This window comes from Acanthamoeba castellanii, assembly GCF_000313135.1.
Source record: "Acanthamoeba castellanii str. Neff unplaced genomic scaffold scf7180000084474, whole genome shotgun sequence".
In the NCBI taxonomy this organism is placed as follows: Eukaryota; Discosea; order Longamoebia; family Acanthamoebidae; genus Acanthamoeba; species Acanthamoeba castellanii.
This window is the reverse complement of record NW_004457300.1, coordinates 24,496-39,185: the sequence shown is the minus strand read 5'-3', so window position 1 is coordinate 39,185 and position 14,690 is coordinate 24,496. Positions and strand designations below refer to the sequence as shown.

Genomic DNA, 14,690 nt, shown 5'->3' with positions numbered 1-14,690 from the left:
GATCCTATTTATGGATATTTATTCAAATCGTCGACTAAATATCACACCGGGATATTGCCAATGGAGATTTCTTTTCTTCAAAATTTACACGATTTCACCACCTGGTTTGCCGTTCTCGTCAGCCGAGAATCAACGAGACCGAGCCCGCCTGCACGTCTCCCACGCGTCGGAGTTGATCAGCGCACACGCACTACACGCACGACACACGACAGGACAACACACACTGAAGGGAAAGAACACGTACGTGGGTGGTTGTGGGTGTCAGTGTGTGTTGTGCGGCGGTGGTGTCGCGCGGGCCGGAGAGGAGCAGGTCGGCCTTGCCGTCGCCGTTGAAGTCCAGCACCGCCGCGCGCCGGCCATACAGCGCGAACGGCCTTTCGGAGCGAACACACAGCGCAGCGGAATTCGCCGGAGCCTGCGGTGTGTGTTGTGGGGTGTTCGCGCGGTTGCAACAAAGGCGTAAACCACGACTTGCACGGCTGGCCCAAAAACAGAAATCGTGTACAGCCATTTTTGCCGTGCCTGTCCCAGTGCTCTGTCCCTATAAAGGACGCATCCTTTTTGCTCATGATGCCGCACACGTAGCATCTCTTGATGCGACAGTGCGTCATCTCGCTGCACTGGCTAGTCTTTTGCATGGGCCACAGACAGCACGGGCACGGCGTAAAGAGCCGGTCGGCACTCATAATGTGCCACATCTGGTCGACCACAATGTCCAACGTCAACTCTCGATTGCGGAGCATGTGGCACAGGTCGGATGGATCAAGCGGGGATGCCGGTGGATCTTGCGGCCGTCGCACAAAGTAGGGATTGAATGCCTCTGGCACCATATATCGTCTACCCTTGGTCGACACATAGCACACCCGGCAATCCTCAAACACACTGACGTGCTGTGCCGAGTTGGTGGCTCTCTTGAGTCTCACTGGTGTGTTGCAGTGGTCGCATGTGACGATGCGGCACTTGGTGCATTGCTTGTGCTTGAGGTCGGTCAGGGGTTCCATATTCCCACTGCAGTGTCCACGTCCATTTTTGCCCGGTTGCTGGCACCGCTGCTTTTTTTCCTTACGTGGGTGCGCAGATGGCGGCTTCATGCCAACCATCTTGTACACGCGTCTGATCAATGTCTTGGGATATCGCGGTTCGCATGTGCCGTCCAACGATATACATCGATCTGCCTGCCATGTTGGCATAGCCGCCTCGCGCATGAGGCAGTCTCCGCAGATGAGGTGCTTTCCGCAGGGGCCGGCGTAAAGAATGTCTGTTATCACGATGCCCTTTTCGGTGAGTGCAAATGGTGCCACCCTAGACACATCGCACAGTCTGACGAATGCATTGCCATTCTTGCCAGTCACCAACGTGCGACCCTGCGACTCTTTGAAGCAGATGTTGCAGTGGCCGATGTCTTGGAATTTTGCTATCTTTTCGGGTCGCACACTTTTGGGTTCCACCTTGAGTCGCTTACTTGACTTTTGCGTTGTCACAACGGCATCTTTCTCGTCGTCGTCTTCTCGCTTGCGCTTCATTTTTGTGTGCGTGTGTTGGGCGGGTGTGTAATTAAAAAAGCAAGGTGCAAGTATTGCATCGCGGAAAATATCAAGGCCGTATTGGTGCCAGATTTCCGGAGAAGCAGTTGGCGCCATGTTGGCAGAATTTTGTTGTGTGGACAGGGCCAGCTGGCTTCAGATTTTCACTATTTATTCAAGTCTCGCACCACCGCCAACCAATTCTCTCATCACCACACGACGATGTTGACTCTCTTTACCCATGACTGCATGACCGACTGCGAGCCGGACTCGGTTCTCTTTGAGCAGTATCATTGCGACCTCCTCACTGCGGTGACCGACCGAATGGAAAAGTCGGATGCCAAATGCTTTATGCTCTCGTATGTCACCGAGACAAAGGACCGCTTCAAGTCTGCGTCATTCTTTGGTAAAAAGGCCAACGCGACGTGGCTCTTGTGGGACGATGACAACTGCCAGGTGGAATGTGACTGCGGGCCCTACTCGACAGACATGATGTGCCGCTACTACATCAACAGCGGGTTCTACTCGACTCCGGGGCGCTTTGTATGGAGAGAGGGTCCCACCATCGAGGATACTGTGGAGATGGAGGATCCCACCGATGAACTCATGGCCTTTGATCCCGTTGGCCACTACCACAAGATTTACGTCCTGGAGTTGGACAAGATTCTCAAGTCTACCAACCTGGCAGAGTTGATCGAGACCCGCGATTGCAAACGCGCCTTTGCCGTCGCCACTGCGTCGATTCGCCTGGAGAGTTACTATGGCTGCGGCGCTGCCAACGTCTTTAAGCGCGTGCCCGAGAAGGAGATTTCCATGTCACGCACGACGTGCAGGGCGCTCACGCTCTGGCTCGTGTTGCAAGCACTAGAGACAATCGTGACCCGCGACACTACGAGGAATCTGTTGGATTTCTACGACAAGCACTTTGAAAGTGACGACGGCGCGACCTCCAACGGGCGCCACCTGTGGGGGACTATCACCGATAACATCGTCCGAGAGTGCCTGGAGAGGATTCTCAAGGCGGGCGGTGCAGAGTACGCCGTGCGCATCAACTTTCTGCCCGAAAAAATGTGGAATGTGAACAACCGTCGTGGCGACGCCTCCATCGGCTTCCTGGTCGAGGACATTGTCGCCAACATTGCGGGGTTGCCCGTCAAGTGCAGCGTGACTGTCGACTTTGGCGGACAGGAGAAGGAGACGCTCGAACTGGACATCAAAGACGTCGTCGCACAGCACGCTTTTAAGGTCTTGCGCGTCTTTTCGATGGAGGAGAAGCACCTCAAGCAACTCAGAAAGATGGTGACTGCCAGTCCTACGTGCGCGCATATGGGACCGTACAAGAACGCACTGATCAAGATTTTGGATCATATCGAAAACACTGCACCCACTGCATGATGCACGCTTGTGTGCGTGAGCGCAACGACACTGATTTATAATGAAAAATCTCATTGCGTCGCAAGGAAAGACAGAATTTTGTTGTGGGCAACCACTAGGTCACCATCCCAGCAGTGTCTCGGCCCGAAATCATCAATCAGGTCATCGCAATATAAATCCAAATACTCGAAGAAATGCAGGGTTTTTTGATTGTCCAAGCCGTCAATGTATCCAAAGCACTTGATGTTGCGCAAGACCTGGAATATGACGCGGCTGCGGTTTGCCGAAAGAAGATCACAGAGGATTGCCACCCCGTACGTGTCGTGATTCTCGGCCACGTATCGTGTTGCGGGAGACACGTCCAATTCTTCCAAAAGGTATCGGGCATCGCGTTCGCTCAAATCCGCAATCCACGCGCCATCACGTATGGCAATGGCCGACACCAGCCGCTGGGACATATCAGGGTCCGTAAAAGTCTTGTACCAGTGGTCATACCACTCGATGGGATCCAGAATCCGCGTGTTGCATGCGTGCGGAAATACCCAAAATCCAGTGCGTGTAATGCCCCCGAGTTCGGCGCGCATCATATTAATAAATTCGAGCACACCCATGTCCTCGACGAGATATTTGACAGTCTCGGGGGTAAATTCTTTGCTGTGTGCAGGGACATCGCTTGTGGCCATGATTGCGTGATGCACAAATGGCGCCACGCAATCACAAAGTATCCTGTCGGCCGGTGCACGCACCGGGTTTGGGCCAAAGCACGGACGTGCAAATAATGACAAGGGAACGGCACATGTACAGAGCCAACAATGGGCATCTGTGGTCAATATAAAGGAAAGATGATGGACATGAACAAAGCCGACAAATTGGCCGCCGTCTTTGGAGGCCACGCAAAGAGCGAGGACGAACGGGACATGGCACGGCAAGAACTGGTTGACTTTTTTGGGGAAGCCATCTGTTCTGCCACCGGGGCGAACATGATGATGGCATCGCGATTGGGCGAGCAACTGCAAAAATGGGGAGAACACCACAACAGCGGCGTAGACAAGGACCTGGGCGCGTACGTAAAGCACCAGGCGCATCACTGGTTGTACCAGATAAAGGAAGATCCTCTTGTCTATTCCGATCTTCGTATGCGCCTAATGTCAGGCACCGCCTACATTGTCGAAAATATCATGGCGCGTCTGTATGATCAATACGGACTCGAAAAGAGCAATCCTGGTATCGATGGAGCATTCATTGGCATAGTCAACGGCACGATATACGACCACCACGGCATGGACCGATGGATCAGCCGAACCAGCGGTGAAATCGTGGATCGGTACCACGTCGTGTTGGAATTGGCCAAGCATGGCGTTAACACCCTTTTCCCGTTCACGGCGACGTCCCCCGCACATGTCATGGATGCTCTCTCCCGCTCGCTTGTGCTCGCGTCCAGCACGGCGGATGACATTGCATCCAGCGAATTCTTTGTCGATCAATTGCCCGTCTATCTTTACAAGCAAATCTTGCGCGGTCCGGTGTCGTCGCGTCGTACACTGGATGATTTGAAGGGGGCCATCGATGAACTCGTGCCCCTGTTTGATCGTGCACACCAGGAGAACGTGCGCAATCGCGCTCTCAAAGTGCTGGGTTATGTGAATCAAACAATCGAGTGCATGGAGAATGCACTTGACAACGCAGATGCACTTGCAAATTACAAAATTATCAATTGAAGAACGACGGTGGGCCGCGACAATGACGACCATTGCTCCCTATCACATCAAAAGCGTCCTCAAGGCCTACCGGCTCCTATCGGGCCATTTTAAAGACGAGCACGGCCGACCCGTAATTGATTTGGACTATGCAAGGGACCTCTTGATAGATGTGTTGAAGTCGCACGGCATGTCGACCACCGACATTGACCGCTCTGATGACGAGTGTGATTGCCCGGATTGCTCTGCCCTCAGAGAACCTGACAGCGACAGTGAATGCAATTGACTTTAATGACAACAGGGTCCGCAGGACGACAGTGCCCCGCACTTGGGGCAAAGTGTCCTGAGACCCCTTTTGCTCTATTCTATACGTCTACTGTGTGCGATTACGCAAAAATGCTTTACGAATAAATGGTATTACGGTATTATTGTTGCCCCTACAACTCGTCAGTGCTAAATCCCTTGACTTGTGTTGACTCTAGGACATTTTGGATGGTCTTGCTTGGGCGTGGTGCTGGCGCAGGTTCACCTCTCACCAGCACGTCAACCAGCACATCAATGGTAATGTTCTCTTCGATGTTGAGCAGAGTCTCTAGAGTAATCGTCCGATGTGAATCTGCCCTTGCATTCCACGATGGCTGACGATTCTCCTTTTTCAACGGCCTCTTGTTCGAGTTGCTTGACAATGGGCGTGGACCTGAGTCCGAATGTGACCACACGACCATCGTACTGAACACCGCTAAATACATTTTTGTACACGGGTTTTTCGGGATAGAGCGCCTCGACGTAATATAGGCCCTTTTGCACGCCGTCCTTTACGGATTTCATGCGCAGAGTGAGATCGATGGTATGCCGTGACTTCCATTTGAATTGTCTCCAATTGGTGTTGTTGGATATGCGGTCCGAGAGGGGTGTAAACACGAGTCCGTCGGACGCATGATCAAGACTGGGAATGATGGTCCACAGCGAGTCGACCTGCGTAACAGGTCGCGTTGGCTGGTAAGATTGGGGTGGTGTGAAGACACGTGTTGCGGAAAAAATCTATGAATGAGATCCTTGCGGTCGTTGTAGGGCACATTCCTCTGCGGCCTGCCTCCGACATAGACGGCGTCAAAGACGTAATAGTCCCACTTGTCGGGTTGGGAGACGCGTCGCACCATCTCACCGTCGAAAAGGGAACACTCGACAAAGAGATATCGTGGCGCCCTGATGGGCACGGTCCACTTGTTACAGGCCCTGTCCATCAGGACGGCCACCGGCTTTTCGTTGTCATGTGGATCGGTGCACAGGACAAGACTATAACGCGTGCCATCGGTCTTTTCTGCCACCACGTACTCGTCGGGTGTGATGGTGGCCAAAGACTCTAAAGAGAGAGACACCGGATTGGGTGCCGGATTGTATTCGACGGCGGAAGAATTGCGCAGGTCCCACATGGCGCGAACATTGCACTTGACCACGGATGCCAGTTTTGAATTGGGTGGGATCGGCTTTGCTCCAAAGCACGCCGCAATGTCGGCGCCACCGGATGACTCGTCGGCCTTGCGCTTCATGGCGATTCTCTTTTTTTTGAGGGGGATTGTGAGACGCAGACAACAGAAAAGAGGGGGCAATTTCTCTCGTCATCATAGGACGGTTTATTTCTTGCTGCGACAATCGCTGGTTTACGAAAACAGGATGCGAGCAAACAGGTAGAGACATACACCGAGCCAGAAGCCGATGGAATGACCGGGCCACAGCTGGGATGCGAGCGCGTTAACAGGAACATGGTGACGACGCCCATGATGGCAACGTAGATGACAGCGATGATCACCAGTATGATTGCCTCGGCGATGGTGGCCGCGGCCATCTTCCACGAAAAGCCAGCAAAGGCAAATTTGTGGTCAACGCTGGGCGACTGCATGTAAGCCATACTGGAAGACATATTTTTCGTGGTGCGAGCCGAATGTGTCTCTCTCTTTTCCTACGACCCTCACACCTAAAGGCCTCGTCGATCGGATAGATTATTTTTTTATTCATATGAAAATCGCCGCTTCCTATGGCTGCGCCATGTCAATGGCGGGATCATACTCTTGGACCTCGTGAATCGGCGTTGGCGCTGACGTGCCCACGGGCATGAACGCAGCAGGCATCGAATTTGCAGGTTCAAGGGGTTGCTGGTGCTGCTGGTAGTGGTACTGGGCGGCCGCAGCCGGCGGCGTGGGTATGCCAGGCGCGAATTCCTTGTACTTGAAATCCGACTCGATCTGCTCTCTCAGTTGCTCGCTGAGCGCTTCAATGGTGCGCTGCTTGGTGACGATAAATCGGGCCAATTTGAGGTCATTGGAAATGGCCTGCGTGCGTTGGTCGAATTCAGCCAGGATATGCTTGCGGTCCGCGAGTCCTTCGCACATTGTGAGATAATCCTGCGTGTAGATGGATTCTCGCTTGTCGTATTCAGTGCACACGACGACGAGATCGTCCCTCACACGGTTGACGGCGTCCTGCACGTTGTCCAAGTCCTGCACGTCGAATCTCACTCCATCCAGACGGGCGATGACAATGTCGCGCAACTCCAGCATGTCATTGAGCCGCTTCAGCAGGGCCACGCGCCTGTCATTTAATTTGAGCAACCCCTCGGGCAGACCACGGGATGGCTGGGACGCAGCGTGAGGAGGCGGTGTCTCCATTTACTTTGTTGGTAAATAGAAGGCGCAAAAATTTATTTAGCACGCATTCTGTTCGACGCCTTCAACGGGCGCGACATTTCCATTGCCGCCCTCGCCCTCTTCGTCCGCCTCTGCGACCACCTGCGGCTTCTTGATTGCCTTGGCACGCTCCTGTGCCTCTTGGGCAAGTTGGTCCAGCTGCTTCTTGGAGGGACCGGTGTGTGGTGCCGTCTGTGCGGCAGACTTTTGTTGCTGCTTCAGTGTCTTGGGGTCTGGTCCGTAGATGAGGGGCGACGACTCTGTATTCTTTGTGTTCATCTGTCCGGATGCCTTCATAACTTGCTTCTTCTTCTTCATACGGAAGATCATTGCTGTGAAGACGCCTACCACAAAGATGCCTATCAGCACGCACGCAAGAATGGTCACAGGACTGATCTTCTTTTTCTTGGCAGTCTTGGTGCTCGCCACAGGCACCATTGCTGCCGTGTTGTTGATTGCGGAAGCAGTGTCTGCTGGTTGCACTTGGGCAGGCGCAGCAGCGGGAACGGGAGCAGGCGACGGGGATGGCACTTGGGCAGTCGTGGCCGCACCCGCCGTAGAGACAGCAACAGAAGGAGCGGCAGCAAAATTCTGAGTGGGCGCGGGAATATCATCGACGACCGCGGAGACGACTGGCACGGGAGTGGGAGCAGACGCAACAAAAGGAGCCGGCTTCACGGGTGCCGTCACAGGTTCGGACGCCTTGCTGATGGCGTTGGTGATCTGCTCGGCGAGGGATGCTGCGGTGGCGGCGGTGGACGACATCCTTTTTGTCAGTATGAGAGGGAATTATTCAAATGCGTCTACTATAAAATTTCCTCCACAAGTCGATGGCCGCCTTGGCTGCAAAGGCCCACAACTCGCAGTTGGCGACGGTGTCAATCTTGTGGGACCACTGCACGCACAGGGCGGCCGCCTCTTCCGCCGCCGCGCTCGCCCTGTGGTCGCCGTCTGCCGCCGCGCCGCTGCGGATGTTGTCCAGTTTTTCTTGGCCGCCCTTTTCCTCGCCCAGGAGGCGGCGATCGCGACATCATGCTGGATGTCGTGTGGCGTTCTTCGGCGTCCAACTTGCCCCTGGCTTCGTCCCACAGACGCCGGAATGACTTGGCGCTGCTGTTCTTGATTCTCTCAATGTCTTTTTTGAGTTCTTCTTCCAGCACCACCATGGCTTCGGTGCGCTGGCGGTACACTTCCTTGGCGTTCTTTCGTGCCCTCGCGACGGCCGCTCTCAGAGGATCATTTCGATCCCTGCCGACGAGCATCTTCCACAGTGCATCATAGTCCAGCATGTCATTCGTGCGCTCTGTCAATCGCAGGGCCATCTGCACCGCCCCATCGTCTCCGGCGGTGGTGACAACACGCGAAGACAACACTTCGTCGTCATCGTCCACGTCCTCCACGACCACTCTTCTGAGTTGACTTTTGGCCACCGCGTGTATATAGTCCTTGTCCTGATCGGAAATTTGTCTCTCTTCGCCACCCCAGTGAACATTGACCTCATGATAGAGACGCGCAGCCGACCTGCATATGGACTCCATTTGATCACTCGACGCCGTGGCAACGAGGGACGCATTCTGGGCAAGATCCAAAAGCACGGCGCAATCAGTGTCTACCCTCTGCTTGCCCACTGCGCGAAGGGATTCCGCGTGGCGCGAGCGACTGATTATGAGACCCGCCACTGTGGTCTTGATGGCCTGATTCCAATAACCCGGATCAAGGCCCTTGAGCAGATCATCCATCGTGTATTTCAATTCCGCCGCTTCCTGTCCCGCATTACTGCAATCCCTGTCTATGGATGTGATGTCGCCGCGATCGTCGGTGATCACCTCTGACAAGAGGGATGCCACATCCGCACGGGCGGTGGATCGCGAGAGCGCCGCGTCGCCATCGACAGGCCACACGTTGTTGGCATTTACAAAAGGCACGTCCGTGGCCAAGAGGGCATTTGCATACACGTCCAGCATGTTGCGATAGCCATCGAAGATCCAGAGAGCAGTGCTGTTGGCAATACTCGTCCACCACTGTTCGGGCGTGCGCATGACCGTGACGCGCGTTGTCCTCTGTGAATACACCTGGCGCTGGGGCGCTGCTGCTGCCGGTGCCGTCTGATATTGGTCATCTGTCATCATGAGAGCCGTGAGCGCGTCGGGCGCAGAGACGGCACGGTCGCCTTCTTGCTCGTGAAAATTGCCACGCTCGCCATAATGAGGCGTGGAGAGGGATTCTCCCAGTATGCGAGACCTCATTTTCCTTTGGACCTCTGAATTTGGCGTCAGATTGAATCTTTATATTGCCCGGCACCCCGGAACTCGCATATTTTCATTGTCCAACAATCCCCCGCACAAGACGCGCGCATTTATACACAGACACATCTTGCTTCTTTTTCAACACCACCAATCCAGAGACACAAAAGAAGTAACCACGATGTCCATTCACTACCACATTCTCAACAACAACAACAACGAGCCAGCCAAAAACACGAACATGCGCCTCCAGACGGACACGCGCAACTCGCAACACACTATTTTTATGCCTGACATGTGTCCGACCGAATCCGGTATCACCCTCTTGTCGCGCTGTGCTGTAACTGCGGCGCCGACTTTGCTGCTGGTCACGCGCTGTGGGAGATGGACGAATCCTCTGGGCAGACCTTCATGATTTCCACATCCATCAACGACCAAGTCCTGGGTCTGTTGTGCGGCAATTGCTATCTACTCACAAAGCCAATGCCGCCATGCCACATCTGCAAGGGACCCACAATGGACCCTGTGTGCGCAGAGTGCAAACACAAGTTCGACCTCTTTTCGATCCTGGTGGATTCGGCCATGGTGGATTCGCCCACTACGCTAGATCAATTACGCAAGAATTTTTGGATCAAGGTGGGCAGCAAGGGACATGTGACTTATTGAATAAAAAAGGTTGTCATGGACTATCTTATCGTCGGTGGTGGCCTAGCGGGATTTTACACAGCATACAAAATATTGAACCACAATGCATCGGCAAAGATCACACTCGTTGAAGCAGAGGAGGACATTGGCGGACGTCTTTTGTCACTTGCGCCACCAAAGAAAGCCGCTCTTCCCAACGGCACCATGATCGAAATGGGCGGCATGCGCGTATTCGAGAATGTGGACGTGCACATGATTCAACTCATGTCAGACCTGGACATACAGACAGTAGAGGTCGCATATGCAGACTCTAAAAATATGGCGCTCATGCGTAACACACGCACGACGATAGCCAAGATGGTCGATGAGGGAAAGCACCTATACGCGCTGCGTCCCGAAGAACGCGACAAGGACATATTCGGTGTATTGTCTGCGGCCGTATGTGACGCCATACCCAAAGAATATCCCATCGATCAAGACTTGCCGCACAGACTACTGGAGGATCCATTTTACAGCGGCGATGCCTTTTGGGACAATGTCGGTGGAAAAATATCCGATGACGCGCGCGAGTATGCCATTGGCATGACAGGGTACGACCTGTTCCACTGGAGTAATCTCGCCTCTTTTGTGGGCGTCCGCGATTTCGGATGTCTCAACGGCCATGGCGCCGTGCAGAAATTTGTTGTGGGCGGTTACCAGAGTGTTGTAAAGGCGCTCCACCATCGCATCAAGGACAAGATCAAATTCCACAACACTACCGCTCTGGTGGGATTTAATCCCGACACAATGCGCTGCGATTTGGTGGATCTCACGAATGACCGCAAGTGGACGGTGACGCCCACGAATCTTGTACTGGCCATTCCGCCACCGGCCCTCAAGGATCTGGCCGTCAAATGGGACCCCAAGGTCACAGACGCCCTTTTCAAGTCATGCGATCACTGGCACGGATTCAAGTTGGCCATGTACTTTCCACAAGGCGCGTGGTGGTCCAACCTCTTGGGACCGGGCACCAACACCGGCGGCAGGTGTGTCACCGACACTGACGCGCGTCAGATATGGCTTTACTCCAACAATCCGGCCATCATCCTGATCTACTGTGATGAACAGAGCGCGCAAAAGTGGAGCAAGAAATTGACGCGCGAATATTCCGGTGGCTATGCGCCCTACAGCAATCGCGGAGTGGGAAGGGAACTCTACCAAAAGATTGCAAAGTCGCTGGATGAGTGTTTTGGATTCACCACGCCCCGACCGTCCCTTGTGGCATGGAAGGATTGGCCTTATGGCACCCAGTTCTGGAAGGCCTCTCCGTACATACCGTCCATGGCCAAGTTGGCGCTGCGTCCATTTGGAGTGGGCAAAAAGATATTTATTGTGGGCGATTCCTTTAGCCGCGACAATCAAGGATGGGGAGAGGGCGCCGTCAAGGTGTCAAATGACGCTCTAAGAGAGATGGGATTCAGCGAGCCAGATCTGTCCAATCTCGCGACGGGCATCCTCATGCCCTTGACACGCGAAAGGTCAAATTGATGCGGCCTTCTGTGACCTTGGACGACTTGGGCACCGTGTGCTTGAGGTCGTCCTGACACTTGTCCTTCATGAGCAATAAATCTCCCGATTCCAGCAAAAAGTCCACGCGGTCGATGCCCTTGGCTCCCTTTTGCTTGAGCCGAAAGATTCTCGATGCCCCCAGCGACAGACTCGCAATGGCCGTCCTGTCTATGCTGGTCTCATCGTCCGAATGGAGGGATATGTAGTCACTGCCGTCCTTGTAGAAATTGAGAAGTAGCACGTCAAATGTCCTGCCGCACTTGGCATTGACGAGGTTCGTGATTTCTTGCAGCGTGTCGGTCATAGGGTGCACGGTCATCCTCTTGCCGGAATAAAAATACTCTCCGGGACGGGTGCCGCACGCACACGTGAGACGCCTCTCGTTGAATGATTTACCCGCGACAATGACTCGACCCTGTGACCACGGTATTTCATTTCTCAACTTGCCATAGTATTCGGATGCCTTATCTTCGTCAACGAATCCGCTCCAGTAATCCACATAGGGTGTGATATCAAAATCACACACCAGCGGGTTCTCGGCGCGTCGCTTTTTGGTTGACTTGTCCGTTTTTGCAAGGGGGAGAGTGGTCTGTACGGGTGACGCCCTCTTTCTCTTCCTGTCCGTCATCGTTGGTGCGCGCAGATTCCTCCAGCAGGTTTTTGATTTTGGATCCCAATGAACGGTAAATGTATACTGCCAACAAAGCGAGCGCCAGGATTATCAGTGGCGCCGGATTTGGCTTTGCGTCTCCCTTTTTGAAAAACTGGCGCCAGTCAAAGTTCATTTTATTACCACAGCGAAATCTGTTTATTGCCACAGCAAAAGCGTCACCGCAGAGGTCGACATGGAGAGCGGAAAAGGACCCATTGTCGTGTGTATTGAATTTTCAAAAAAGAATGGCAAATCGCGCATGACTTCTGAAGTGGAAAAGGCATTTGCCAACATTGGGGAGATGACTGAGTGGCTGCACGAAAACCACCACATGTTGTCGGGTGTTCATGCATTCAAGGGAACAATAAAATCTACACGTGCATGAATGTGCGTGTATGGCCTCTGGTTCGTATTATCCTGATTACCCCTGGTTCTTTTTCCTGCGTATCGCCCGTTGGTTGCTTTGCATTGACACCAATTTTACTGCGCATGTTGCACTCCTGGCAATATACACAATCCGCATCCACCATCGTCACCATATTTTTGCCCCTGGGCACATTGTAATCACATGAATTCAAGCATAAGTGTTTTTATTGCACTTTTTCCGAGTATGGCACGCCGGCGGGGACTTTTTGCTCACAAAGTTGTTCATAAACAAGGTCTGCTTATAGTACCGCAGCAATTCCAGTGAGGACCGCACGTCCCCGGCTGCAGTGTGGTCAGATGTGTTGGGTGGCTTCCCGAGCGACACACTTGGGGACCATCTCGATGTTAAAATCAAGAGGACCGTCACGTCGACAAGTTGGTGAGACACCAGCGAGTTGAGTCGTGGGAATTGGCGCTCAATCACACTCTTGTCCAAGTGCAGGGACGATCCGGCCATGTATATCCGGGGCAATCCATTCTTGGGGCGGTCGCTGATGTTCTCCATCAAAAAGTTGATGATTTCATCTTCCACCGCGTTGATGGGTTTGCTGATGGCAGAATCCGCGCACAGGTCGACCAAGGATTTTTTGCAGTCGTCATTGCCATATTTTGGCCGTTGGTGGTGGTCGCGCGACCAGTCGGACAGTTGTTGCATGAGCGATTCCCGCGGCGCATATATCGTGCTGCGATAAGAGGCAATCTCGTTGAGCCAAAAGTCGGTCAAGGTGATCGCTATCTCCATGACGTGCGACCCAGGGTTGATGCTTGCCGTCTCGATGTCGACCCACATAAGGCGTTCCATTTTGTGCGTGTGCGTCTCTGTCTATCTCTGTGTTTTTGGGGTGGTCTGTCTGGTCCGGCGGCGGTTGTGGCGGTGCGTGGTAAAGAAAAAGTGCCGGTGTTGACGTGACGGGCACTTATATTCTATTTACCAAGTGGCCTTAGATTTCCGGATTTGTAGGAAAAAAGGGGATGAGTCGCGTAAATTATACTATACCTCCGTCTCTGGTTGCCGCAGAATCAGACAGCGTGATTGCTTCGCTGCTCGCCGGTGCCGACGTGTATCGCCAAAAGTCTGTTCCCGAGGTAAAGTCCACGCCGGTCGCCACCACGACTTCAAGGCAGGTTAATATTGGCGCCAACCAATCTGGCGCCAATAAATTATGCCTTTGAGGAACCGAGATCAGGTTTCCGGATTGTGGAGGACGATGAAATCTCCCTCGTCGGTGACTGCGAAGATGGCGACCCCGAGGAATTCCGGTACCACTTTGGCACCGGATACGACGACGGCGGGCGCGTGGTCTGGTTCTGGTGGACCGTCGACTTTGAGTTTATACGCATGCTCAACAGGTCCCGCCATCACCAGTTGCCCGTGGACTATATTCCCGATCATGTGCACGGACCTTATGATTCCAAAGACACCCTAGACAAGTATGTCAGAGCGGCCAAAGTGACCATGGCGGCGCGCCGCGGTGGCATCGATCGCTCATACTTTTTCGAGCGCGTTAAGGATGTTATCAATCGCACATTTGGCGGGGCGTGTTGTGTCACGTCCAACACCAACAACGTCATGTTGGAGCATCTTGGCCCGTTCGGCACGGGCACCGGATCATTCTATGTCCACGTCATGAAGGCGTGGCCGCTGGGCGCAGACGGCTCCAAACAAAAGAGCAAGATGCGCCACTGTGCGGCGGAACAGGTGTGCAAGTGGTCGCGCGATGTGGGGTTGTTTAGCCGCAGGGGATTCACCCATCCGGTGTACAGCGCAAACCATTACTGCACGGCCAACGCCACAAAGAGCGCATGCACGGGCATCACCATTGCCACGTTCGAGTTGCCGACTGACACTATCGAAGAAGCCAACAAGATTGCCTCTGACTTGCTTGATCTAGTATAAT

General features: G+C 53.6%; 9 protein-coding genes and 1 pseudogene across 9 annotated transcripts; 3 read left to right on the top strand and 7 right to left on the bottom strand.

The window, feature by feature from the left end:
* Nucleotides 1-118: 118 nt before the first annotated feature.
* On the bottom strand, nucleotides 119-1,523 carry ACA1_324860 (uncharacterized protein; the record flags this gene model as incomplete). Its single annotated transcript, XM_004334404.1, has 3 exons — nucleotides 119-148; nucleotides 245-374; nucleotides 478-1,523. 3 exons carry the CDS (start codon nucleotides 1,521-1,523, stop codon nucleotides 119-121), a joined length of 1,206 nt encoding a protein of 401 aa, XP_004334452.1.
* Nucleotides 1,524-1,745: 222 nt separating this feature from the next.
* On the top strand, nucleotides 1,746-2,918 carry ACA1_324850 (uncharacterized protein; the record flags this gene model as incomplete). Its single annotated transcript, XM_004334403.1, has 1 exon — nucleotides 1,746-2,918. One exon carries the CDS (start codon nucleotides 1,746-1,748, stop codon nucleotides 2,916-2,918), a length of 1,173 nt encoding a protein of 390 aa, XP_004334451.1.
* An 821-nt stretch (nucleotides 2,919-3,739) lies between these two features.
* Nucleotides 3,740-4,615, top strand: ACA1_324840 (uncharacterized protein; the record flags this gene model as incomplete). The annotated part of the gene is made up of 1 exon (XM_004334402.1): nucleotides 3,740-4,615. One exon carries the CDS (start codon nucleotides 3,740-3,742, stop codon nucleotides 4,613-4,615), a length of 876 nt encoding a protein of 291 aa, XP_004334450.1.
* Nucleotides 4,616-5,149: 534 nt separating this feature from the next.
* On the bottom strand, nucleotides 5,150-6,144 carry ACA1_324830 (mRNA capping enzyme, catalytic domain containing protein; the record flags this gene model as incomplete). Its single annotated transcript, XM_004334401.1, has 2 exons — nucleotides 5,150-5,569; nucleotides 5,671-6,144. 2 exons carry the CDS (start codon nucleotides 6,142-6,144, stop codon nucleotides 5,150-5,152), a joined length of 894 nt encoding a protein of 297 aa, XP_004334449.1.
* A 483-nt stretch (nucleotides 6,145-6,627) lies between these two features.
* ACA1_324820 (uncharacterized protein) lies at nucleotides 6,628-7,260 on the bottom strand (the record flags this gene model as incomplete). Its single annotated transcript, XM_004334400.1, has 1 exon — nucleotides 6,628-7,260. The coding sequence occupies one exon, from the start codon at nucleotides 7,258-7,260 to the stop codon at nucleotides 6,628-6,630; it is 633 nt and encodes a 210-aa protein (XP_004334448.1).
* Nucleotides 7,261-7,296: 36 nt separating this feature from the next.
* ACA1_324810 (uncharacterized protein) lies at nucleotides 7,297-8,043 on the bottom strand (the record flags this gene model as incomplete). The annotated part of the gene is made up of 1 exon (XM_004334399.1): nucleotides 7,297-8,043. One exon carries the CDS (start codon nucleotides 8,041-8,043, stop codon nucleotides 7,297-7,299), a length of 747 nt encoding a protein of 248 aa, XP_004334447.1.
* A 471-nt stretch (nucleotides 8,044-8,514) lies between these two features.
* ACA1_324800 lies at nucleotides 8,515-9,524 on the bottom strand (annotated as a pseudogene).
* A 2,137-nt stretch (nucleotides 9,525-11,661) lies between these two features.
* ACA1_324790 (DNA repair family protein) lies at nucleotides 11,662-12,033 on the bottom strand (the record flags this gene model as incomplete). Its single annotated transcript, XM_004334398.1, has 1 exon — nucleotides 11,662-12,033. One exon carries the CDS (start codon nucleotides 12,031-12,033, stop codon nucleotides 11,662-11,664), a length of 372 nt encoding a protein of 123 aa, XP_004334446.1.
* A 907-nt stretch (nucleotides 12,034-12,940) lies between these two features.
* ACA1_324780 (exonuclease rnase t and dna polymerase iii, putative) lies at nucleotides 12,941-13,594 on the bottom strand (the record flags this gene model as incomplete). The annotated part of the gene is made up of 1 exon (XM_004334397.1): nucleotides 12,941-13,594. One exon carries the CDS (start codon nucleotides 13,592-13,594, stop codon nucleotides 12,941-12,943), a length of 654 nt encoding a protein of 217 aa, XP_004334445.1.
* Nucleotides 13,595-13,764: 170 nt separating this feature from the next.
* Nucleotides 13,765-14,689, top strand: ACA1_324770 (uncharacterized protein; the record flags this gene model as incomplete). Its single annotated transcript, XM_004334396.1, has 2 exons — nucleotides 13,765-13,843; nucleotides 13,980-14,689. 2 exons carry the CDS (start codon nucleotides 13,765-13,767, stop codon nucleotides 14,687-14,689), a joined length of 789 nt encoding a protein of 262 aa, XP_004334444.1.
* Nucleotide 14,690: the final 1 nt, after the last annotated feature.